At 42.1% G+C, this 27,506-nt stretch overlaps 1 protein-coding gene across 1 annotated transcript in view; it reads left to right on the top strand.

The window, feature by feature from the left end:
• Positions 1 to 27,506, top strand: part of LOC149139996 (folylpolyglutamate synthase-like) — a 237,692-nt gene that overhangs the window by 26,105 nt on the left and 184,081 nt on the right. Inside the window, exons 4-5 of the mRNA XM_089447929.1 lie at positions 5,382 to 5,447; positions 6,788 to 6,897. Coding sequence (XP_089304055.1) covers positions 5,382 to 5,447; positions 6,788 to 6,897 — 176 coding nt within the window. The remainder of the gene's footprint in view (positions 1 to 5,381; positions 5,448 to 6,787; positions 6,898 to 27,506) is intronic.

Genomic DNA, 27,506 nt, shown 5'->3' with positions numbered 1-27,506 from the left:
AGGTCTTCAGATGCTTCTGGTTGTATCCCCTCAGAAGCTGCACCAAAGTCCTGTTGACTACTTCTGTCTGCCCATCTGTCTGTGGATGGAATGCTGTAGATCTCTTCAACTTTGTGTCCATCTTCTCCCACAATGTAGTCCAAAATGCACTAAGAAATCTTGTCCCTGTCTGAAATGATGCTCCTTGGTATCCCAAAGTGCACCCAGACCTGTCCAAAGAACAAGTTTGCTACTTCTTGTCCGCTGATGGTCTTTTTACAGGGCATCAGAACACACATCTTGTTGAACCTGTCAACTACCATGAATAGGTAGTCATGTCCCTTCCTAGTTGTTGGTAAACCTCCCACAAAGTCCATGGAAATGCTTTCCCAAGGACAAGTAGGTACATTTAAGGGATGATATAAACCTTATTTCTTGTTGCTAGGCTTGTTGGTACAACAAAGCATGCATCCTTTTATGAACCTAGCTACTTGCTCTTACATCTTGGGCCAATACACATACCTCTAAAGTTAGCCACGGTCTTCCCTACACCAAAGTGCCCTATAACCTTGGTGGTGTGATCCTCTCTAATCAGCTGCAAACACTCACCTTTAGGAACACATAGCTTATCCAACCTATAGAGTAAGCCATCATGGAGATGGTAGTCAATGGTGTTGTCGCCATCGTGCACATGACTCTGACTCTACAATTGCTGATACACCTCCATGAAGTCCTCATCTTCTGAATATGCCTCTTTGTATGCATAATGGGTGAATGGATCCATGATTCCATGTGCATAAGAGTCCCCAAAGCTGTAATCTTTGATGTGGGTGGCCTTGAAAGCATATCGGCCAACTTGTTTGTGCTGCCCTTCTTATACTTGATCACCAAATGAAACTGTTGTAGAAACCCCATCCACTTGTAATGCCTGGTTTGCTGTAGCTTACTTTGGGCCTGCAAGTATTGTAACGACTAGTGATCTATGTGGATTACTATCTCCTTTCCCATCAGATAGTGCTTCCACTTCTTCACAACTTGCACCATGGCATAGAGCTCCTTATTGTAGGTAGGGTAGTTAAGAACTGCCCCATGAAATACTTCAAAATGGTAGCAAACAAGCCTTCCTCCTTGCATCAAGACAACTCCCATAGCATACCCACTCGCATCTGTCTACACTTAAAAGGGCTGCTGCAAGTTTGGTAATGCCAGAATTGGTGCTTGACTGATCTTCTTCTTTAACTCCTCGAAAGCCTTTTGCTGACCTTTTCCCCACTGGAAAATCTTGCCACTTGTTGTTATGGCGTGGAGCGGTGCTGCTACCACTGAAAATGAGGCTATGAATTTCCTCAGGTACTGTGCTGCCCCAATGAAACTCTTGACCTCAGAAACATTAGTAGGCACCGACCATTTCATGATGGCCTCCATCTTGGAAGGATCTATCTTCAACTCTCCTCCACTGATCACATACCCCAAATACACCAAAGACTGCTGCGCAAACTCACACTTCTTGAGATTTGCTAGCAACTGGTGCTTCTTCAATGTTTCCAACACTTGTGTCAAATGTGAAATATGCTCCTCCCAGGTAACACTATATACTAGTATATCATCCAGATAGAAAATAACAAATGAATCTATAAAAGGGTGCAATATATCATTCATTAATTTCATAAATGTAGTTGGTGCATTACATAGGCCAAATGGCATAACTAACCACTTATACAAACCTTGCCTATTTTTGAAGGAGGTCTTCCATGTATCTTCTTCTTTGACTCAAACCTGGTGATATGCAGACTTCAAGTCCAGCTTGGTGAAATACTTTGCTTGCTGCCACTGATCTAGCAGATTGTTTATCCTGGGCAACGGGTATCTATTCTTGAGCGTGATTTTAGTCAACGCCCTGTAATCTATACACATCTGCCAAGTCCCATCTTTCTTTAGCACAATGATGATGGGTGACCCACATGGTGATATACTCGGTCAAATGACACCCTGTTGCAACAGTTGCTACAAATGTTTCTTCACCTCACTTGCTTCTATAATAGAATGCCTGTACAACCCAATATTTGGCAATGGGGAGTCTGGCAATAGCTGGATCTCATGCTCACTTCTCTCTTAGGTGGTAACCCTTTATGCTGTTGGAACACATCCTTATATGCTTGTAACAACTCCTCCAATTTTTGTTTTTGTTTCTTAGTACACCCCTCCAGGGATGCCTTGCCTCTTATTGACTCCTCTTCAGATTGACTTTCTCTTGAAAACAACAAAACATACTTTTTGTTGGAACTGATCAATTTCTTGGCTTGGTTGGCACTTACCAGTGAAATTTTCGACTTGCCTTTGTGCGCATTGATGATGAATGATTTTCCATCCTTAATGAGCCGGTACTAGTTAGCTCTCCTCATGAATATTGCATCACGCACGTACATGTATGGACTCCCAAACACGACTCCACATATATCAAGGGAACCACATCCAGATCTACTTCATCAATAAAATCAATACTGATAACAATTCTAATTTTGCACTATTTTGTTACCTTCAGCGCTGCATCCTTATTTACCCATCCCAGTGGATATGGGTTTGCATCCTTATTTACCCATCCTATTGACTATGTTTGTTTTCCCATCTGTCTCTGGATGAAATGTTGTAGACCTCTTCAACTTTGTGTCCATCTTCTCCCTCAAGGTAGTCCAAAATGCATTGAAACGTTTAATGTCCCTATCTGAAACAATGCTTCTTGGTATCCCAATGTGCACTCATATATGTCCAAGGAACATGTGTGTTGTTTCTTGCTTGTTGATGATCTTTTTATAGGGCATGAGAAAGCACATCTTGCTAAAGTTGTCAGCTACCATGGATATGTAATCATGTCCCTTCCTAATTGTTGGTAAATCTCTGATAAATTTCATGAAAATTCTTTCCCAAGGATGAGTGGGTACAGGGAAGGGATGGTATAGACTTTGTTTCTTGTTACTAGGCTTGCTAGTACATCAAAGCATACATTTTCTTATGAACCTAGCTACATCTTCTTACATTCTAGACCAGTACACATACCTTTGCAAATTGGCAACTATATTCCCTACACCAAAATGCCCTACAATCTTGGAGGTGTGAGCCTCTGTGATTAGTTGCAGTCACTCACCTTTAGGAATGCATAGCCTATCCAATCTGTAGAGCAACTCATTTTGGAGATGATAGTCAACTGTGCTATCTCCATTGTCTACATGAATTTGGCTCTACAACTATTGAAACACCTCCTTGAAGTCCCCATCCTCTATATACGCCTCTCTGTATGCATCATGGGTGAAAGGCTTTATGTGCATGAGAGTTTCCAAAATTATAATATTTGATGTGGGTGGCTTTGAAAACATGTCAGCCAACTTGTTTGTGTTGCCCTTGTTGTATTTGATCACTACATGAAATTTCCGTAAAAACTCCATCCACTTGTAATATATGGTCTGTTGTAACTTACTCTGGGCCTGTAAGTATTGTAGTGGCTAGTGATCTATGTCGATGACTGTCTCTTTTTCCATCAAATAGTGTTCCCATTTTTAGATAGCTTGTACCAGGGCATAGAGGTCCTTGTCATAGGTAGGGTAGTTGAGAATCGCCCCATGAAACACTTCAGAATGGTAGCATACAAGCCTTCCTCCTTGCATCAAGACCACTCCTGTAGCAGACCCTCGCTTCTATCTCCAATTCAAAGGGCTGCTGCAAGTTTGGTAATGCAATGGGCACAGCTAGATCCTCCATATTTGTAAAGTCTTCATTGAATGTTTAACCAAAGAGTCCATTGAGATTCAGTGATCAGTCCTCATGGCTACAGCTTTTCCACTGGCATCCCTTGTTCATCTTCTTGACAAAGCTGCCGAATTTGCTTCCCAAAAAGGGATATCTAGAACTTACAGGAAACACAGTTATTTGGTTCATTTTACCTACTTACAGAACATTGTAGTAATTACTTTTTAGAATTGCTTGCTTCTTGAATTGCCATTGCAACTTGGCATCAGTGCTAGTTTGTTAACCCTGAAGTCTACCTGGGCAAATCTAAAGGAATATAAGTGATCAATTTGTTCTCAAGGTTACTGTAGTTTACCATGTATAATGTCAAAGTCTTGGTAGACCAACAACCTGATTTATAAGAAGCCAACTATGAGAATAAAACTGAATGTTAGTTGCTTGAAGCTTCTGATGCCATAATTTAGAGTGACATTCGGGATGATCAAGCCAGAACCAAAAATATACAGGATTTGAAAATGAATGGAATCATCTTAAGACTAGCATAATCAACTTTCATGGAAATATTATCATTCAACTTGCTCAATACTTCAATTCCTTAGAATGCCAAAGAGGTCCATGTGTGCATTCCAATATTGAGAATTTTTTCTGCAGTTGGATTCTTTACAGATTATAGCTTGTACGTGTCGAAGAGGAAAAGATGGAGCTTCCAAATGCATAAATGTGCTAGAAATATTCAGCCTATTTTCAGGATCCAATACAGAGAAAACTTGTGGAGGGCTGTCTTCTTCTTTGACACAAAATAAATACAGATTGACAAGAAGCAGTTCATTATTTGGTTATATGACTTTCTAATTTCAGTCTAATTCATTACATATTCATATGTTGCATTATTCCCAGTTGTAACTTGTCACCATTCATGGAACTCCTTAATGCCCCTTAAACACAGCTGAAAATATAGAATTTCACTCATAACGAAAAAACACAGTAAATAAGAGATTTGGACCAAGTTTATCACAGTGTTCTCAACCAAGGTTGATATTAAATTCTTTAATAACTGCATAACATACATTTCCTAATTGAGTGCCCAAACAATGCAAAAGGGGACCCAACTGCTCTCATCAGTTACTGCATTTCCCCCAGTGACTTTTGCTTATGTGTCCTTCCAATGGTTGATTTATCCAACAGAGGGAATTTGGCCTTGATTAACTTGGAAATGTCTCAGGTTTCTGCAGATATGTGTTTCATGATTCTTCAATTGGATCTAGCTTGAACTTGAGTGGTAGAGAGGGGAAGTTGTTGTCCTGCCCACTTGCACTTAAATCCTACTTGTGACGTGTTTGCTCTTGATAAGCCAATTGTTGATATGGGCTGTTCATGAGCTAATTGTTGATTGGGGCTGGCAAGGTACTAGAGATCTCATTCTCACCTGTACATTGGAGGGTGGGAGCATGGCAACATCCAAAAAAAAATATGTTCCAGGATTCACATTATGTGTCCTAGAGTCATTGATTTCCAATATCACTCTCTTCTTATCATATGCATTTTGCAGTCAGGAAACAGACCTTTTCATTTTATCTAATAATGCCATGGATGTAAGTCAGCATCATCCATACTGTAGATCACAGTGGACTAATGTTAATTCATTATTTTCGTTTTTGTAGATACTAGACTTGGAGGAATCTCTGTCCCAACTGAAAGTTATCCATGTTGCTGGAACGAAAGGGAAGGTAATTCTGTTTATCTTTAGTTGTTTCTATTCTATTGAATGGTGCTTCAGAAGTTCAGATGCAAAGAGCAAAGAAGACATTCAAAGTTTAAGTTTGTTTTTGTTTACAATAGGTTTATGTGGTTGTCAGTTTAGCGCTTTCAACTATTCCAATTCTGATTGTAGAAGCATCTAGATAAGTTTCAATGTTGCAAATTTTGTATTTGGGAATATATCACTGAGGGTCTGTATAGAAACTTATTGCAAAATTTATCTCTAGTAAAAAATACGGAAATTGTATGCTTAATTACATAAAACAGATTTGGTAATATAAGACAAGCCTAGTTAAACCACAAACTTGTCCTTGCTTTAGTACTAATTGGATTGCTCGAGTCTTAACATCACACTATCTAAGGTCAATTTTGTTCTAGGACCAAGATTAAATCTCTTGTGCTTATCTTTAACTTGAGGTTATTCTTTGAAAGACAATTTGGATCTATTGGAAGTTACATTCACTAAATTGTTTTTATGCTACATCTTTAAGGTCTTATCATCGACTTGTGATTGTAATCAATAATTTATAAATTTGAAATACTCTTGCGTACATAATAAATGAGATTTGAGATTTAATCCATCCAAGCATAAGTGAATTGTGGTGATTTATGCTTGTTCTCTCGAAGATCTATCTTAAAACATTATGTCACTAAGTTGTTGGAATATTTTGCATTTTTTTTTTTTATGTTATACCTTTTGTGGTATTCAGTTGGTTTGATATTGAAATACATCTTTGCTTTTCTTGTCCAAATCGTACTTCCGATTTACATAGGCTCTCCTATTATTGTATCAAAGGAATAGCCCCCTTGGCCTCTTGAGAGCTGGCCAAAAGTGAAGGGGAAGTTGTCACCCATGAATTGGGATTTTCCAGTTAGATTAGGTGGTAATAGTAATTAAGATATTTTAGCAGTTGAAATTGCTTAGGTTGATTTCAACCAAGATAGAAGCAAATAGATTCTGTCATAAATATGAGAAGCATAAACATATGCAAGAGTCTCTCAATTTGTGATCACAATGATATGACATTTCTAGGTTTTGTTCTAGCTTTTGTGCAATAAGCACATTAGGGGTTCAATTCTATGCAACACTATGATCCAAGATAGAAATGCACAAGCATCATGGACATATAAATGAAGGTTCATAGTAAGCTTTTGTGTTAGTATTATGGCCACGATTATATGTTTTTGTGTGATTCGTTTAGCTATAGTTGATCACTCCCATCATTTATGCTTGTTTCAAGTGATAGGTTTTCAACAATAAGGGCATACAATTTTGGAATTATTACTAATGTGCATATTTTGATTTTAGGGTTCTACATGCACGTTTGTAGAAAGCATATTGCGGAAATGTGGCTTTCGAACTGGCCTTTACACATCCCCCCATATGATTAATATTTTTGAGAGATATCGCCTTGATGGGTTAGTTTTCATATATCATTTATCTATCTTATATTGTTCTCTTATTCAATTTCATAATTAGAAAAACACTTAGTTTGAATGGATTATGGTTTGTCTCCTCTTTAATTATTACGTGTACCATTTGGTGATTACAGTTTGTTGGATACCATCTTGTAATGCACATTTCATAGTTTTAACACTTGCGTTATCATAAAGTTAAAAGTTATGATTCATTTAGTTGATGCTAATGATATCAAAAGCATATTGTTATTATTAAAATTTAAATGTAATGACCATTCAAATAGTTTGTTATAAGATTATAAAAGGCTATAACCTACCTTAAGAAAGGCATGGGCATAGTGATAAGAGGAGATTATTTAGCATTCCACTAATGCAAAATTCAAAAGACTTCTAATTTTCTCACCAAGACAAATTTTGAGGTTATTTGAAGTGAGACATAATAATATATGGTCAAATTACTACCCTTAATGAAATTTTTGTTTGTTCAGTTTTCCAATTATGATTGAAGGTTTTCTAGAGGGCTATACAGGAAATGTGAATTTAATTGGCAAAAAGTAATCTATAATAGTTGTAGCATAGCCTGTGGATGACTATTCATCCTATGCTTTCCCATTGGGTTCTATGTAAATAAACATACACATAAATGGTCGATATTGTTACCCCTCAATTTGACTTTAGATTACCTCATTTTTTCATTAGATATGTTCCAACATATGAGCAATTCTCATGGCTATTTTGAGATGATGTTAGATCCCAGAGTTTCGTGGTTAGTTGTGTGTTAATTTTAGTGTCATTTTGATGATTTGTATTATGTATAAGGATCAACCAAAAGTGTGACCATTTTATCTTATGTATTGTTGTAGACGATACCTAGCTATTTATGTATAAGTATTTTCTTCATCTAGGTGGTTTTTATAGGTCCTTGTGGTTTGTCATGGCCCATCTTTTTGTCCCAATTCAAGATGGTCCTTGCCCTTATCGCTTGTACTAACCATCTCGTAGAGGTAATTTATGGTTGAGGTGGGTGTGCAGGTGTCTTGGAGTGGGTCTATCAAGACACATGACTTAGGGAACCCCTAGGTTTTTTGGCTTTACCTCATATAAAAGTATTGCTAATGTATTGTAAAGGTTATCACACCTCAAAAACATACTTATTTTATTCCTAAGCATGGATCTCCTTGTGTATTTGTCACACCTTGGCCTGGGTGATCTATTTCACTAGTACCGTGGGACTTATGACATGTATTTAGCACTTGAGAGGATTCTACATATTTTTATGCTAATGTATTTCATTAATGCATTGTAAAGTTTATCATACCTCAAAGGAACACTTTTGTATGCCTACACATGGATCTCCTATGTATTTGTCACACTTTGGCCTAGGTGATCTATTTCGCTAGCGTTGTAGGGCTTAGGACATATATTTAGCACTTGAGACAATTCTACATAGTTTTGTGTAGAGACACCATGGAGCGCCCTTCCTCACAATGCCCTAGGCACATCTTCACAATGTCCTAGGTATTATTTTAGAGTGCTTGAGGCATTTGAACACTACTCTTTTGGTATATGTGTTGATTTGTGGTGGCATTGGATGTGCTCTAGCCACAAAACTTGGTGGAGAGGTTGGGGCACATGAGATCTCCAATACCTAGAAAGGGTTTGGGCAGATTCAAAATCGTTCAGGAGATATTAAAATAATTAATATTTTTAATGGAGTCCCTAAGTCTAAACTTAGGGAAATTAAAATATTAATGTGGATTAATATAAAACCGTGTTGGAATGGTCCAAAAGACATGGATCAAGCCAGATCTAATCTTAGCCATTGATTAGGGACTTAATCTTGGCCGTTGAATCGTCAACAAGAAAAGTATAAGAGGAGGCTTGAGGGTCACTTGGAGAGCACACCAGATGATCAGTCATTTTATTCTCTAGAGTAGGGTTTGCTAAGAGAGATAGAATCAGTGATCGGGAGAGCAGCTAAGGGGCATTGAGTGCAGAGGAACAGAGAAGGCAGAGATTGTGCTGGTAGAGCAGCGCAACAGCCAAGGAGGGCGACGCAGAGCCAACAAGGGCTCACGCAGGGCCATGCAGAGGCAGCCAAGTGCTGTGCAGAGCACTAGAGGGGCCAGCGTAGCTGACGTAGGGCCTCCTGGGGCTGACGCAGGTTCAACGTGAGACAGAGAGGGGTTGATGCAGTCCAGATTGGGCAGACGCTGGGGTTGCAGGAGCAGTTTTGTGCTGAGGGGCTGCCGGAAGGGTTTTCCGGGGTTTCAATCAGGAGATTTCTCTCAAATTGTGAGGTATAGCTCCTAAGGAAATTCTCTGCTGGGTAAGCCAGTTACGGTAACCAAATGATACTTTGATATTGCTTAATAAGAAAACCCTCAGAGAGTTGCACCGGTTTTCCCGCATTGGGTTTTTCTGGGGACATTGGTCCAAAAATCATGGTGTCATGTGGTGTGTTTGTTCTTGTTTCTTTTAGTTGTTGTTCTGTAATATGTTGAGCATGCATTGGTGTTTATTTTCAGTATTTACTTTGTAAATAACTTGTTAAAGAAAAATTAACAAGTAGGTACGAATAAATCAGGCAAAGTGCATGAAGGGTTTCTAAATTAAGTAAACTTAGAAACTTCAACATGGTATTAGAGCGCGATTGCAGATTATAGGAGGACTAAGAGACATCAGCCGAGCGGAGCAATCACAATAGAAAACAGCTGTCCCGAGGTGACAAAAGCTGTTTCTAGTAGCACAGAAGCCAAGGAAGTGTGACGCAGAGCCAGCTAGAGCCATGCAGAAGAAGCTGGGAACTGCGCAGAGCCTCAGAGAGGCCAATGTTGCTGACACAGAGGGCCAAAGGGTTGACGTAGGGCATCCCAGGGGTGACGCAGACCCATCCAGGGTGACGCAGAGCCAGCGTGAGGCAAAGAAGGGCTGACAGAGTTCACATAGAGGCAGTTGCTGGGGACTAGAAGGTTGCAGGAATATTGCAGAGTGGAGCTGGTGAGGTACTGTAGTCAGAACAGTACCTGACAGAGCAGGGCTAGAGGAGTTGTTATCGAGGGTTTCTAGTCGAGGAACCTGGATCAATAGTGCAGTTTCACAAGACGATCAGAGTAGGGGGCATCTCGACAAGCGACAAAAGGATTTCCAGGAGGGAAATCAGGACTCAGAGGTAGTCCAGAAGAGAACTTCCAGACGGGAAGTAGAGACTCAGAGGAGTCGAACAGAGAACTTCCAGGAGGGAAGTAGAGGAGCGTCATGGCACTACATGGCGTAAGAGACCAGGATAGATAGGATGGAGCATCGAACTTTGCAGTCTAGAAGGCCAGAATCTTATTAGTGCTTGACAAGAATCGTGTCAAGAACTTCGCCTTGAAGGTTATAGCTATCCCAATCGATCGCAATGATAATGACAAGTATGAGGAGGCGATGGCGAGGGCCAAGTGCATTATCCTTGACGGGGTCAAGGATCATGTGGTACCATATATAGCTGAGAAGGAAACAGCAGTTGAGATGTGTACAGGCTCTCAAGAACTTGTACCAGCATACTTCTGTGCAAAGAAGAATGCTGCTCGAGAACCAGATGAGGTCGAATCAGATGAAGAAGGGTCAAATGATTGACTCCTTCCTCGGAGGACTAAATGAGATCCAAGATCAATTGACTGCTATAGGAGCGACATCGTTTCAGGAGCTTATGGGGAGGACAACCCTGAATGCTGTCTCAGAAGAGTGAGAAGTGTTTGTCCAGAGCATCCTGGGCAGAGGGACTCTCCTACCTTGGGACGAGATGTGGGCAGCTCTTCGCCAGGAAGAGATGAGACGACAGTCAAAGACAAGTAGCAACAACGAAGTGATAAAGGTCAAGCAGGAGGAGTATTATGTGGCCCTAGCATCTGAGGGAAAGTAGGAGAACCGGAAGAAGAAAGATCTCTCCAATATCAATTGCTTCCACTGTGGGGAGATGGGTCACTATGCGACCCAGTGCCCAAGGAAGAAGAGTAAGGGAGAGTCTTCCACGACTAAGGCAACGCCAGCACGGGCAGAGAAGGAAGCTTTGATAGACGATGATTGTGCCATGAGTGCACACACGCCACTTGAGCGGAAGTGGGGAGACATCGAGCTGTAGTCGGGTGGACTACAAACGATGGGGGGCAGGATCCTTGAGGTACCTAGCCTCTTGGATTAGACCATGTTACGGGAGCCTTGACGAGGAGTAGCAGGACTAGCTGAGTGGGTAGAGACGGATGCGGATGGAGCGACAGAGAAAGCTACAGTGCAGGAGTCCGAAGACAACGCAGAGCTAGCAAGCTGCAGCAGTGCGAGAGGCACAGGAGTGTTGCACCAGTGTAGGAAGGCACAAAGAGGTGTGAAACGGTGCGAGATGCAGAGAGGTGTTGCAGTAGCGCAAAGGTCAGAGAGAGGGAGCACTTGTCAGCGGCAGAGGGAGCTTCATCATCAGTGGGTGTTTCTAGCCCAATAGGGAGGTCAATTGGGAGATCAGTTACTTACTTCTCAGTAACTAAGTTGCAGTGCAGCAGTGGGCAGCACGATGCAACACGATGAGAGGAATTGTAGTGCGGATGCAGTGTTGGGATAAAGGACCAGCAGCAGCACGAATGTAGAGGGAGCTGTCCGACAGATGCAACAGTGGCAGTGGCAGAACCATGGGCAGCAATACAAGATACAACAGTGCAGAGGATGGTGGGCAGCAGTGCTAGCATCAACATAGGGACCGATGTCGGATGATCAGAGTAATACTCAGTGACGAGTATTGCTAAAGCACAATCCTCGCTAAAAGGAGTGTTGATTTGTGGTAGTATCGGATGTGCTCTAGCCACAAAACTTGGTGGAGAGGTTGGGGCACATGAGATCTCCAATACCCAGAAAGGGTTTGGGCAGATTCTAAACAGTTGAGGAGATATTAAAATAATTAATATTTTTAATGGAGTCCCTAAGTCTAAACTTAGGGAAATTAAAATATTAATGTGGATTAATATAAAACTCTGTTAGAATGGTCCAAAAGATATGGATCAAGCCAGATCTAATCTTAGACGTTGATTAGGGACTTAGACTTAGAGAAATTAAAATATTAATGTGGATTAATATAAAGCTCTATTAGAATGGTCCAAAAGATATGGATCAAGCCAAATCTAATCTTAGACATTGATTAGGGACTTAATCTTGGCCGTTGAATCGTCAACAGGAAAAGTATAATAGGAGGCTCGAGGGTCACTTGGAGAGCACACCAGATGATCAGTCATTCTATTCCCTAGAGCGCAGGGTTTGCTAAGATAGATAGAATCAGTGATTGGGAGAGCAACTGAGGGGCATTGAGTACAGAGGAACAGAGAAGGCAGAGCAGCGCAGCAGCTAAGGAGGGTGATGCAGAGCTAGCAAGGGCTCACGCAGGGCCATGCAGAGGTAGCCAAGTGCTGCGTAGAGCACCAGAGGGGCCAGCATGGCTAACGCAGAGGCTCCCAGAGCTAACGCAGGGCCTCCTGGGGCTGACACAGGGCCAACGTGAGACAGAGAGGGGCTGACTTAGTCCAAATTGGGCAGACACTGGGGTTGCAGGAGCAGTTTTGTGCTGAGGAGCTGCCAGAAGGGTTTTCCAGGGTTTCAAAATAGGAGATTTCTCTCAAACTGTGAGGTATAGCTGCTAAGGAAATTCTCTGTTGGGTAGGCCAGTTACGGTACCCATATTGTACTCTAATATTTCTTAATAAGAAAACCCTCAGATAGCTGCACTGGTTTTCTCGCATTGGGTTTTTCCGGGGACATTGGTCCAAAAATAATGGTGTCATGTGGTGTGTTTGTTCTTGTTTCTTTTAGTTGCTGATCTGTAATATGTTGAGCATGAACTGGTGTTTATTTTTAGTATTTACTTTGTAAATAACTTGTTAAAGAAAAATTAACAAGTAAGTAGGAATAAATCAGGCAAAGTGTATGAAGGGTTTCTAAATTAAGTAAACGTAGAAACTTCAACAATATGTTCTCGTCATATCATACTACATCATCTTGCATGGGGTGCTCCACGTCATCTCACGTACTTGGAGGCATGTGTCACAGTTCTTGATGAGCTGTCCACTTTGAAGAGCACATTATTGGACCATTGGAGAATCTTTGTGGGATGTATGAGTGGTTTTGGACCATCCTTGACCTGATTTGGTTGTTAACATGGATTTGAGAGTTTGTTGCACCTTGGAGGACTCACATATGATTGTTGGAGGTGATTTTAGGTGAGCCATCCACTTTGGGGGTCCCCAAGTGCCACATGTGTGGCCTAGAGCACCTTATCTTTGAGTCATTTGCTCATTTTTTGGATCTATTTTGCTTCAAGGAGGTGGTTGAGGTGGTTACTATGCATCGTGGAGGGACGTTGGTCTACCCTGATCCTACTTTGCTATTTTTGGGTGGGACGCTTCCCTCTATTGGGGGAAAATGGGATATTGTACATGTGGTACAACTACTAAGATATTTTATGCATCTTTTGAATTTTCCCTCATCGTTACTTAGAGGACAAGCCTCTTTGAGATCTCTTAGGCTAGATGTAAAGGAGAGAAAACCACTGTTGTAATGAGAGAGTTGTTGAAGCCTCCCACCTAAAAGAAGCTCCCTATCACACTATTATTTGTTGTCAATTGGATATCGAGGATACAACATGTTGAATATCTCGCTATTAAAACGATTTCGTGTTAACTCAAGCTATTCTCACTTAGTTGCCATTTGGTGCTTCAAGATTGGTTGTGAATTTTCAAGTCTCATACAACGCTTGCAAATCAATCCATTAAAGGGTAAAGTCTACCACTTGGAAGGAAATTGCTGTAAGGCAACTCGTCCCCTATCTTCCTTTTTTATTTTGGTAAGTGTTATTAATTCCTTGCTTTGTATTTCCTCTAGGAACCCTAACAAGGGTATTGATTTCAAATACTAAGCTATGCTTGATATTTGAAATATTAAACTATTGTTGATATTTCAAATATTAAACTATAGTTGAATCATTGGCTCTAGTCTCCTAATTTTAATCCATAAGGAAAATACACCATTTAGAAGAGTTGTTTCTTGTTGACCCCATATGGCTTTTTTGTACAAGGCACTTCTCTTCTCCCATCAACCTATGAAATGTAAAAAGCCTAATATTTATATATATATATATATATATATATATTATTTATTTATTTACGAAATCTAAAGGAAAATATTAAAACTCTCAACTTTAGATTTGTCTCTAGTCTAGTGCATAATTTATTGAACATCTCATTTCCTAGATTAGCATCAATTGAGGTTAGATAATAAATTGATTATCTTAGATGTTAAGATTTGAGAAAGCACAAGACAAGACAAAAATATGGTGGAAAAGGATTAAGCCATTCTCAACACATTGTATTAATCTCATGATTGGAATTTATAATACATGAATTTGACCATTGCAGATCTAGCTCTCATTCACAACTCATTAGTGGATCCTGACAACACCTCGTCAAAGATAAGGGTTTACAACTCGTGACAATTGTGGTGTTGGACTTTGTGTTTGTCTAGGGACTCACAGTCTAACATTCCCCCCTCAATCACAAGTCTGAATAATTGTACTAATAACTTGTATCATCTTCATTCTGAAGCTATTGAACTAAGCTTCGATGAAGATATGCCTGAAAAGCAACAAATATCTAGAAGTGAATAATTGACATGGCTAAACATTCCCAATGAATAAGTGAAATGATTGTTGATTTTTTGTTGAGAGACATATTTCTATGCTAGAGTTCCCAAATGTTGATTGACTGATAAGATAAGATAATGTTATTAATGTCCAACGAATGACCATAAATAGGTCAATGAGACTGAAGGATACTACTAGTACAAGTACAATGCGGAAGTGCAAACCCAACTCCTAGAAAATGCCAAAGCTAAATCTGGGATAAAATGAAGTAAAGAAGGATACAATAATATGCAATATTCCCATTTAGCAAGGTTGCTAAGTGAAATATCAATTTTGACCATTTTTATTAATTTTTGGGATAACAACTTAGCTAAAGTGGGTTGAGGGGCCCCACTTTCAATTTTGAGGTGAAAGAAGGCTCCAACATGGGAAAAAGCGGAAAGTCGATTTGATAGTGGATGGTGGGGGCCACCGCAAAGAGGAATATGCTCTACTTGGCTAGTAAGCTTTCGTGGAGGGAAGAGAGAGATGGAAATCGATGGATGGAGCCCACATGGGGGAATTGGAGGCCCAACGACTTAAATAGGAGCACTCATCATTTGCTCATCCTTGATCATTTGACATTCACGCTTGAGTAGCATGCTTGAAATGAGAGCCAAGTTTGCATGAGCTGTTGAGCACGTGTTTTTTAAGCGAGAATCTCACCCTACCTTTGGTGGACTTCAAGTGCCAGCCCAAGGAGGTGACCTACATCACATTTGATTTGATTTGGGAGCTTGCCAAGCGTATTTGTGGAGTTGGTTCAGCAGGTGGGATGCTGGAAGGGGAATACGTAGCCTTTGGAGGAGCTGATTGTGGAGTCGGGGATTTTAGGGACAACCTAGGGCCATCATTTGCTGAAGATTTGGAGTGTTTAAGGGGCTTCATTTGGTGTGAGTCTGCTACGCCAAACAATCATCACTAGGGACTACGTGGGCTTGCGCAGTGGTACCTTCGTACCACACGTGGGTGCTTGGGAAAAGGAGGAACCGAGGGCTGAGGCTATGGGGTAATTCATGGAGGGAATTTGCAGAGTATTGTTGCCATTTTGGGGACCATCAACAATGATATTTTCAAGTAGGTTGATATACCCAGTAGCTAGAGGAGTGGGAGGAAATTGGGCCGAATTTCGGAGGTCAACATTCGGCCAAACCCTTTTTGGGTTGTTGGTGGGTTGTTAGCGTAGAGACCGGGGTTAATTTCCCATAATTTTCAGAGCACTGGAAGAGGATCTAGCAACCATTTCTTGCAGCCAGTAGTGCAGTTTTCTGGGGCTAGCGCAGAGCTTTTGTGGGGGACAATTTCCTTGTGGTTGAGCAGCTGATTTCATCACCTGGATCTTGTTAGCTTGCCTTGGGCGAGTCCAGGTGCATACATTCCGATTTCATATTGTACCCTTACTTATCATAATAAAACAACGAAGTTCTGCGTAGATTTTGGAGTTTTTTTGGGTGTTTAATATTGTGCGTGTTTTGCTATGCATGCTTGGTTTATCACTGTTAATTTTCCTTTGGGATATTACAAGTGGTATTAGAGCTCATAGTCTTGGCTCAGCCCGTGGGAGAAACTATTAGTCTATGACACTAGAGGATAAGCAGAATGTCACTTGCAGAAGACAAAGTTATAGAAGCAGAGAAAGGAAACTACAAATTACTCCTGATCCAGTAACAATTGAACCAGAGGTTGAGAGGCTAGACATGGCGGATAATGAGGGAGATAAGATGAGTAAAGAAGAGGAGTTTGCTCAACATATTTTGAAGGCCATCAACAATTTGTCTAGGGGCATTGATGAATTGAGGCGACTTAATTGTAGCAACAACAAGGGCAAGGGGATTTAGGGAGAAATTCATTTGGGTGAAGGCTCAGGTACTTCGCACCACCATGCAGCAAATCCACCCAATGTACCTCTTGTTTCTAGCACACCACCCAGGTCAACCATCCCCACATTTCTAGCATCAGGTGCTGGAGGGCCGCAAGGGCAGGAGGAGATGCCCATGGGGGACTATTTTGTGGAGTATCAGTCCTATGGGCCTGATTTCAGAGAGGCCATCACCTTTAGGGACTTCTGTTAGCTTAAGGGCAACAATAGGAGCAGGGGACAAAGTGGAGGAGGCTACTCACATGGCACCGATTTACAATGCATGATGGGGAGGTTATTCCTCCCAACTTTTGATGGATCGCCTAAGAGCTCAGCTAGGGCATGGGTTGAGAAGTTGGATGTCTATTTCCAGCTCAACCAAATGACAGAGGGGGAGGCAATCAAAATTTCCACACTGCACTTAGAGGGGGAAGCCCATGATTGGTGGTTCCATGGGTTGACCACGATGGGACATGCAGGAGTTACAACCTATGAGGATTTCACTCAGAGGGTATTAGAGCGTTTTGTGAGGAGACACCACTCAATCAGACTGGGAGTTTGAGGCCTATATCTCGGAGTTTCTAAGATTGTTAGTGATGGTACCAGATTTATCGGAGGCCAGGAGGGTCTTCATGTTTTTGGAGGGGCTAGCAGAGCCATTGAGGGGCTTGGTGAGGTCCAACAGACCCACCACTTTGTAGGACGTAGTTGGTAGAGCCCGGGACTTGCAAGATGCTCTGCCCAGGGCTAGAGCGCAGATGCCCACTAGGCCTGTATTCCAACAGAGGGGAAGAGACACCAGACCCCCACCACAACGAGACATTCAGGGGTGTGGGCAGTTGGATGATGAGGCTAGGAGAGACCTCTGATGGAGGAAGTTGTGCTTCACCTGCCAAGAGCTGTGGGCACTGGGACATTGGTGTACCAAGGGCAAGGCCCACTTCATAGAGGTATTTTCTGATAGTGAGCCGGAGGATGATGTGGAGCAGGAGGTAGATGTTGGAGATGATGGTCCACCTATTGCTGAACGAGGAGGCAAAGGTCCACCAACCCTACTGGGGGGAACTCCTTTCATGCCGACAACGGGGGTAATCGCTTCACTTCAGGGAGTGCCAAAGTACCTCACTTTGAGGATCAGGGGCATGGTGCAGGGGCAACGTGTTTCAATACTAGTAGATAGTGGGGCTACCCACAATTTCGTAGATGCCCAGATGGTGGAGAGGAGGGGCATATGCACAAAGTCCTTTGAGGGGTTCTCGATTTTGGTACCGGGAGACCGTACCATGTAGTGCACTAGATACGTTCCTGGGATGACAGTAGTGATGGGGAACTACTCTATGACGGACCACTTCTTTGTGGTTGATGTCCTGACACCAACGTGGTGCTTGGTGTGCAGTGGTTGTACTCACTTGGGCGTGTTACTATTGACTGGCAGATGCTGGAGATGGAGTTTACAGGGCTTGACGGGAAGATAGCCTTATTGAGAGGCATGCACTCATACCCTCACAGATAGTGTCAGCGCATAGGATGGAGGCCGATTTGAGATATGGTGATATAGAGTGGCAGTAAAGTTGAGGATATCTGATGTAGGGGGTAAGCCCCAACCACCACACCCAGAGGTACAAGCTATTCTAGATAGGTACCTAGTAGTGTTTGGGGACATTCTGCCTGGACGACCACCTGACAGGGGTTTGAGCACATTATCGAGCTCAAACCAGGAGTGCAGGCATGATCACGACTCCATACTAACATTCCAAGGCCTATCAGGATGAGATCGAGAGGGCTATTCATGAGTTGTTGGCATTGGGACACATTAGGCCCAACTCTAGCCCCTTTGCTTCATCAATTGTCCTGGTGAAGAAGAAGGACAACACGTTGAGGATGTGCATCGACTATAGAGCCCTCAACAAGAAGACGTTGAAGAACCAATACCCCATTCCCCACATAGATGAGCTTATGGATGAGCTTAGAGAAGCCAAGTACTTCTCTAAGATAGATCTACGTTTGGGGTACCATCAGATTTGGGTGAGGGATCAGGATATCCCCAAGACAACGTTCCAATGTCACTATGGCCACTTTGAGTTTTTGGTTATGCCCTTTGGGCTGACCAACGTCGTAACCACCTTTCATTCTTGCATAAACCACGTGTTCCCCACGCAATTACGCTAATTTTTATTGGTGTTCTTTGATGACATATTGATCTATAGCAGGACATGGGAGGAGCACCTGCAACATCTCGAGGAGGTTTTTGAAGTCTGCAATTATTTCATTTTTAATTACCTCTTTCCCTCTCCTTTATCTTTTTGTGACCATATTTGTAGCAATCTTAACATACTCAAGGTTATTTCAGCTTATAAAAGGTACTAATCATCCATGTTTTAGAATCTATGTTTCTTTATGAATTAAAATGTAAACATCTCTACAATTCCAGAACCTTGATCATTTCGCAGCTAATGTTGAATTCTGTAGCCATATCCATGACTAGACAGGCTATAATGCATCAACAAAGGGATGAAGGGTATCTGAAGATGACAAATGTCCACCACATGGACGACCACCTATTGGCATGACTTGGCAGGCTACAGAGATCAGGAGATCTAAGAGTCAAACTCAAAGTCAAATTCTGAGTATGATGGTGCAGTGGTCAAGCGAAGATAAGTAGGAGATCACGACGACATCAGATGAGCGTGAAAAAGACCTGTTCAATCACGAGGATATGATTTGAGAAGAATTCGTCATGATTTGCTCTTCCAATAGAAAATCACGAGGAGATAAAATTCTAATTTAAATCTATTTCCTAGATGGCAGAACAGTTTCATTTCTTATTGGCATAGAACTCTTGAATTAGTTTTAATGAAAATTATATAAAAGCCATAAGGAAAAACCCAAAAGACATTTCGGAAGTTAAGTAAGCTGTGATTCATTTCCAGTATTTGTGAAACTTTGTTTTAAATTGATACAATCCTCTGTTTTCAATGCATGACCAAGCAATCGTTTGATCAATAGCAGACTTACACTCACGGGAGGGCCCCCTAGTGAGTTGTAAGGATATTTAATTTTGTTTCCATTTGTTCATAGTGTGTTAATTTTAGGTATGTTCTAAGCTTAGAGAAATTTAATTCAATTTTCATAGTTAGCTCAATATCTTTTCCAGATTAGCAATCACATCAGCATTAAAGTAAACTGTAGATAGAACATAAACATAAATCGCAGAAGACAAGCCAAGACAAGAGGACACAAGATGTGGCGCTAGCGAGGGACAAACCCCAATGTGGGGAAACCCTTGATCAATTTTTCTTATATGTTCTTCAATAGTTCAGCAGAGAGAGAGAGATAATACATTTACAACAGAAGTCAACACTTTGACTTATCTAGATAAGAGCATAGATCATCTCTAAGAAGATGATACATGAGATCAATTGAAGACATGCTACTTCAACTGATTCTCCAAGGTGACTCCTTCACCTATCATTTTGCTGCATTCTGTCATCATGCTGCACCCATCATCACAATACTGTGCCTCATGACCATGCTGTACACATCATACTGCTGCACACATCATACTGCTGCACCTATGCTGCACTGCTGTCCCATGTGCCATTCTTGCACCATGCTTTTGCTGCTGTCCCATTGTAGCCTTTGCTGCCATGTCATAGTTGCTGTTCCAATTGTGCCTTTGCTGCCATGTTTTAGTTGCTATCCCAATTGTGCCTTTGCTACCCTGTCTTAGTTTCTGTCCCAATTGTGTCTTTGCTGCCATGTCTTAGCTGCTGTCCCAATTGTGCCTTTGCTGCACCATGCTAGCTGTCCATTGCTGCTCCTCTGAGTTCTTGTTGTTCCACTGTTTGCTGCACCAAGCACCATGCCTAGCTGTCCCATTTATCTCAACATATCTTGCTGTCCCATTTACTATGTAGCTGTCCCTTGCCACTGCTGCCTACATATATTGTTGTAGTTGCTGTCCCTAACATTCATGCTATACCTTGCTGTTGTCCCCTTACTGCTGTCCCCTTTGCCTTACCATGCCTTGCTGCTGTCCCATGTGTCTTAGCAACAACATGTAGCCCAGCTGTCCCATTTACTAGCACTGCTGGCCTGGGCATGTTTGAGCCCTCAAACTCTACTCAAACAGTCCTCCCTTTCAGCCGTATTAGGCCTGTGTCTAGGGCACCTCATGCCTACGGCTAGGGCATCATTGGTATGTTTAGGACAACGTCTATCTTCATCTTAACAGTGGCTAGGATACCTTTGAGATAGCGTACGTTAGGGCTGCCTTAGGATAACATTAGGGCTGCCTTCTTGGACTGTGTTAGGGCTGCCTTTAGGGCAGCCTTTAGGTCTGCGTTAGGGTAGCCTTTTGACAACATCTAGGGCTTCCGTTGACAACTATAGAAACCTGCGTAGAGCCTTCCTTTTGATTGCGTCTAGGGCTAGGGCATCTCCTCTAGGGTGGCTCCCTTAGTCTTCTTTCCTCCAATGTCTAGGGCTTCCACTCCTAGATTTCTCTTCCACTAAAACCCAAGACAAGTGGAGAGAAATCAAGATAGAAGTGTGTGTGAAATGACTCTCAAATCATCTCCTTTTATATTAAAACGTTGAGCACATGTGGGGTTTATTCGGTTGCTGGCCAACCTTGTCGAATTGTCTTATAATACAAATAAATTCATAACTCCATGAATACTTATCGGAATCGGATGATCTTTAGATCAATCCTACACCTCTCGATGAGAGGGATCCAAGAAAAATATTAGCTGCCATAAATAAGATGACCCACATGGAGTTTGGCCCTAGTTGTCATTTTTAACCCTCCCTCTGAACTAGGGAGAACTCCATCCGCTGATCCATATGTCCCACTGTACTATCTTTGCCATCAGTGCCCTACACTGCTTTGCTCTGCTCTGCTAAACCATGAAGAAGAAGAATTAATTGAGAATGTCTCATACCATTCTCTACTGACCCGAAGTCAGTTTTATTGATCCCATATCAATATCACAAGAGAGTGTTTCAAACCACTCATACTGATCCCAGATTAGTTTCATTGATCCCAGATCACTGGAGGTCACCCTAGCATAGGGAGTACGGTAGATACAACGATGCGTCCATCGATAGTACTACTATGGTCCCTAACCCCATTTCCCTGCTCATTGGCCAGATGAGAGGTACTTCCCATGAGTCCCAGACTGCATGGGTAGGATGCCTCGACAGGAGAACCACTCATCCTGTCCTTAAGTCGCCATGGGGTATCACAAGGGAAGGCTGAACCATTCACCCTGTACACAGCGTGCCATTAGGGGAGGGTGAGTCGACCTATGGTCGTTTGTTGCTCCAAGAAGTACCCCAAGCCTCCCAGAGCTCCCAGAGCTCAATGCATGCATCATGCAGGACCCTCATAAGAAGGTCTCTCAATGACTCCAAGTCATTTGGGAAAGTCACAAATTTGACATTTCCCCGGGGCTTAGACAGAATGTCTGCGACCTGTACATCAGTCTCAATGCGATGGAGCCTCCTCACTCATCGACGTACCATATCCCAGATAAGGTAGTATCTGATGTCTATATGCTAGAGCAATTATAGAATACGGGATTCCTCAACAATCGAATCCCCCCTGGTTGACACAGAGGATTACGGTGGTATCCATCATGTGTACAAACAGCTCGCTAAAGAGCTTCCACAACCAGGCAGCTTCACACGAGATCATACTTGTAGCTATGTATTTGGTCTCAGCGGTGCTTATAGCAACCGACTTTTGCTTCTTGCTCATCCAGGGTATCGAAGCAGAATCCAAAGAGAACCAGCACTCAGAAGTGCTCTTGCGATCCTCCACACTGCCTGCCCAGTCAGCATTCAAATAATCATGCAACTTCATATTTCCGGCAGTGTATCTCAATCCATGAGAGATTGTGCCCCGAAGATATCTCAAAAGATTCTTGGCACCAATCCAGTGTGGCTCAACCATATATGAGCTCATCATACTAACTGCAAATCATATGTCTGGACGAAAGTTCACCAAGAACATCAACGCGAATGAGTTTATGAAATTCAGAGGCATTTCCCAAATCTGGTCCGGCATCACTACCATATAACTTCTGAAAGTTAAGATCCTCGAGGTAGTCACGGGCTTGCAGTTTACCATTCCACATCCGGAATCCAACTCCCTCTTACTTCTGCAAATGAGAGGGTCTGCATCTGTCAGAAATAGGTCGTCCTCAGAAGGTGCCGGTATGAGAGGTCTATCATCCACAACCTTCAAGCAATGGTTTGGATTGGCTTTACTCCTAGTGAATCTCATCTTCATCAGACATCTATCAATCCTCTCATACTAAGCCTAGGGTGTTTTGCTTCAAGCCATAAAGGGCTATCTTCCACCTGCACACATGAGATTCCCGATCATGTATCTCAAACCCCTCGGGTTGTTCCAAACCTGTGGACCTGTTACATGAGAGGAATGGTCCCCTTGTAAGATTTTCTTTCGGTACATCTTGGACATGTACCTTCATGCCCTTCTTGAATTCAAGCATTCCTCCCTATCACCATCTGACTCACATCAGGTAGGACCACATAATAAGTAGACCTCCAGTGCTATAGATGAGATGTGACAACCGACATGGTCCCCAATGGACCATCCTGCAACTTGATACAAATTTCCAACCCTGAACCCATGAGTAAAAGCATCTTAGAAAATTCTATTTTCAAACAAGTACCTTTCCATCGATGAATGCCACCCTGAAATCTTTGATTTCCATTGCCGAAATGGACACCAGGTTCTTCTTGCGATCAGGTACGTAGAGAGATTCTCGTAAATGAATTGAGTTACCCTCATCCAATTGAGGGGTAACATTCCCAACACTCTTTCTAGGATAGGTGGCATCGACTCCAAGTATAATACCAAGATTGTTTCCATCTCTACCAAATTAGAGAGAGCACCCTTCTATCTGATGAAGTGCCTTGAAGCACTATAATCAATAAGCCAGATTCCCACAGAATTTGAAGTAGAGGGCCAATACAAGACAACGCTTCTTTATCTTATCAGAAACAACATTTGATTCTTCATACCTGGGGTTCCTTGCTTCTCTGAAGAGTCGACCATTTCCTTGATGACCTATGTTAGTGTCAGTCTTTCCAGCCTTCCTCCAGTGATCAAATATGCTCTTACAAAGTGGTCTCGGAGTGTCAAGGTCAAATTTTGTCATTTCAAAGAGTTTTCAAGCAAAATTTGGTCACTAGGCATTAGGTCTAGGGTTTGCTTTCACTCCTTCTAAAGTTGTCCAAATGTCGGTCCATGTCATCATTCAGCTGAGTTTATCATCATTCATAGGGTTGTCATTATCATGTCAGTGTCTAATGAGTCATTTTACACCTTGTTCATGCTTCAGTTGCGCCTAGGTAAGGTCATTTCCCTCTCCTAGGGTTTTGAAGGCAATTTCTCTTGGACGGTCAAATCATCGGCAAAACTTGTATCCTGATGTTCATACACCTTCCCCTATCCTTAAAGTACCTTATTAAATGCTTCCCATCCCTTAGATCCCCCAAATTCCTCATTTTTGCACAAACCCTAGTTTCTAGCTACAACCTGGCAATTTTCTAGGTTGGGCCTGTGTTTTGCCCTTTTGGACCCCTTCCCCTCACTCGATCTCCACGATTCCACTTTCCCTTGCTTCCTAACATCCCTCCCTACTTCCAAAAATTTCCCCAAGAATTTAGAAGCCCCCTATTCCCTTCATTTCGCTTCATTTCGACAAAATCTCTTGTTCCACACATCGGGATAAGTTTCACTCAAAAGTTGTTTTAGAGAAATCAAAGATGAATGTTGGGAAACTGAGAGAGGTTTTTGTCCACAACATGCCAAAGAAGAAAAACCTCCTTCACTTTTTGCACAGGTGTCATGGTTTGAGAGAAATGTCAAGAATACCGTTGTCTCAGGAGAATCAAAGACACCTCTGAAGTGACCTTGGGAAAATCAAGTTTTCTCCTAGCTTGGTTGGCCAAATGATTTGCTTGATGGGTAAAATGATAACTAGACACAAAGAGCTTTCTAATGAGCTATCATGAGCTCAATTTGGGGTTGAGGAAGGCATTCAAAAGTTGACTGCAACAGCACTCTTCCTTAAGGCAGCCTCATTTGGCACTTTTTGACCAGTCTTGGGAGATTTGATTTTTGACAGGGCAAATGAACTCCAAATTGAAAAATTTCAGTTGGGTTGGAAAGTAGACTCAAAGACCTTTCCAACGCGCTATCCTGCACCCGATTCTGACACTGGGAAGGCCTCCAAAAGCCTCCTGCAAAAGCGCGCGACCTGTTGGGTGCGCGCGACCTGTCAGGGGGGTCTTACCAGTTGAGAAAATACACTGGCGCGACCTGTTGGGCGCGCGCGACCTGTTGGGAATTCATCCACAAAAAATTGCTTATAAACTGCAAATTGACCCCAAATCTCTTCAAGGTTGCAGGTAGGCCTCTAATCATCAAGGTTTATTGCTTGCTACCAAGGCCAACAAAGATAAGGACCTGCTCCGGAACATGAAAAACCACTATTGGGCCCGAATGCATGTATGCAAGGCGAAAATGAAGGTGATCCAAGGGCGGTTGGCCAAGGCACTAAAACGGCGGAAAAGGCCCGATCCCCTCCACATCTTGGCTGAGGCTTCCTTGAAGGAGCATGATATTAAATGACCTCACTACAGCACAAATTTCAAAAAATTTTGAGCATTTTCGGTCACTTATGAATTTTTGGGCAAAAAACAGGTTTTTCTCCCTGACAAGTCGCGCGCCGCGCGCGAACTATTCGATGGGCAACTTCATTTTGGGAAAACTCAGCATTTCTGGATTTGTCATGCAAAGATACACCTGCTCAGCAATTACCAAGAGATTTCATCATGTTTTGAGCCTCCAGAAGGTCAAAAAACATGCAAAAATTGACTTTCTGCCACCTTTTTGACAAACAGGGAGCAGTCTTGGGAGATTGCAATTTTGGAGGGGCAAATGGCCACCAAATTCAGAAATTCCAGTTGGGTTGGAAAGTAGACATCTAGACCTTTCCAACAAGCCCACTTTTGCCTCATTTGGACACCTGGAAGTGCCTCAAACGGAGCTCCAAAGAAGCGCGACCTATCAGGATTAGGGCGCGACCTATCAGGCAATTTTCATAATTTTTCACCTACAGCTCAGGAATTCGCCCAGATTTGGCCAGTTTTGACTTGGGATGGGATTCTTCACCCTCTTTGATGTAATTAATGTATTTTCATATTGATATGACACTTATTTACCTATTCTAGAAGATTCATTCATGAAATAGCAAACATTTAATGAATGAATTGGTTTCCTAGCTTATAGAGGCAAGTTGTTTTGACTGCCTAGATTTTAGTGCTCAGTTTAGAATTGGTTGAAACAGCTCCTAGAAGGATGAGTTCGACCCCTAGAGGCAAGGAAAGGTGTTAGCTTGCCTATATTATGTATTTTCTTAGTCATTTTCAGGGGTTGGAGAGGTTGGACTCTTGAGGGCGAAAGCTCTATTGTATTATTCATTGTATCTCTGCGATTTTGGCAAAGGAAGAAAGACCAGGGTTTTGCAGTCCTTTTTGGGATTCCTGTGGTTACATGTATTGATGGTGTGCTTCTCTTTGTACTTGTAAGTGTGTTATGTGAAATCATCCTCTTTCTTTTTCTTCTGAAATTAGGCAAATGAAGTGTTAAAGTAGAATTCATGATTTCCATGCTCTGCTTTTAAATTTGCTTAATATCAATGTTTTCATCTGTTTAAGGAGAACTCAAGGTGATTGCTTGCTCTCCTTAGCTCCTCACCGGTCATTCCTACCCATTCACTTAATTTAAAGGCATCAATACAGTCTCCTACCTTGCCCCAAAGAACCCCCTGCAAAAACTGTGTCCAATCCCCGCACCCAAAATTGCCTTTCCCCAATTTTCCACCAAAATCCAAAAATCCCAAAACAAACTTTTTTTATTAGTTTACTAGCCTAAAATCAGTGTTTCCTTATTGGTTATCTCGCCCGTTGAAGATCTTTACCGAGATAGATCGGAGAGAGCCCTCTCCTGCCCCGTAGGGCTAGCTACGAGGCTAAGTGGTTTAATGTTGCCTTGAAGTTTGCCTTTCTCAGCCTGAGGTGAAATTTCAAGCGCTAACAACCGGCATTACCTGTCATTCCTCTGATCATTGAAGATGTCCCGGGAATGATTGTTATCATCATCAAGTGATGTGTCCCTGCCATTTGGACACTACTTCGCATAATGGCCGAACTTATTACAAACAAGGCATCTTTCTTTCCTTCCACCCTTAGATCCGTACTTCCTAATGAAGTGATCTTTAGGTAGGCCATCAGAAGCTTCTGCTGCACCATTATGATAATATTCTTTGCTTCGACTTCATCCTTGGTGAATTTGAAGAGGGATGAGGAATGCACTGATCCTATTGTCCTTTCCCAACTGTCTTCGGTGATTGCTCTTTCACTCTTGCTTGGGCTTTGTCTTCACCTCAACTTTGATACCATGTTAATTTTAGGTATGTTCTATGCTTAGAGCAATTTAATTCAGTTTTCACAGTTAGCTTAATAACCTTTCCAGATTAGCAATCACATCAGCATTAAAGTAAACTACAAATAGAACATAAACATAAATCGCAGAAGACAAGGCAAGACAAGAGGACACAAGATGTGGCGCTAGCCAGGGACAAACCCAAATGTGGGGAAACCCTTAATCAATTCTTCTTCTATGTTCTTCAATAGTTCAGCACACAGAGAGAGAGATATAGTACATTTACAACAAAAGTCAACACTTTGACTTATCCAGATAAAAGCATAGATCGTCTCTAAGAAGATGTTACATGAGATCAGTTGAAGACATGCTGCTTCAACTGATTCTCCAAGGTGACTCCTTCACCTATCATTTTGCTGCATCCTGTCATCATATTGCATCTCATGGTGCTGCACCATGCTGCACCCATCATCACAATGCTGGACCTCATGACCATGCTGTACACATCATATTGCTGCACCTATGCTGCACTACTGTCCCATGTGCCATTGTTGCACCATGTTGCCACAATT

Source organism: Pinus tabuliformis, chromosome X (assembly GCF_031772625.1).
Source record: "Pinus tabuliformis cultivar Carrire ecotype Pingquan chromosome X, CPIR1, whole genome shotgun sequence".
NCBI classification, from domain to species: Eukaryota; Viridiplantae; Streptophyta; class Pinopsida; order Pinales; family Pinaceae; genus Pinus; species Pinus tabuliformis.
Note: the sequence above shows the minus strand (reverse complement) of the source record. Positions and strands in the feature narration are given on the sequence as shown.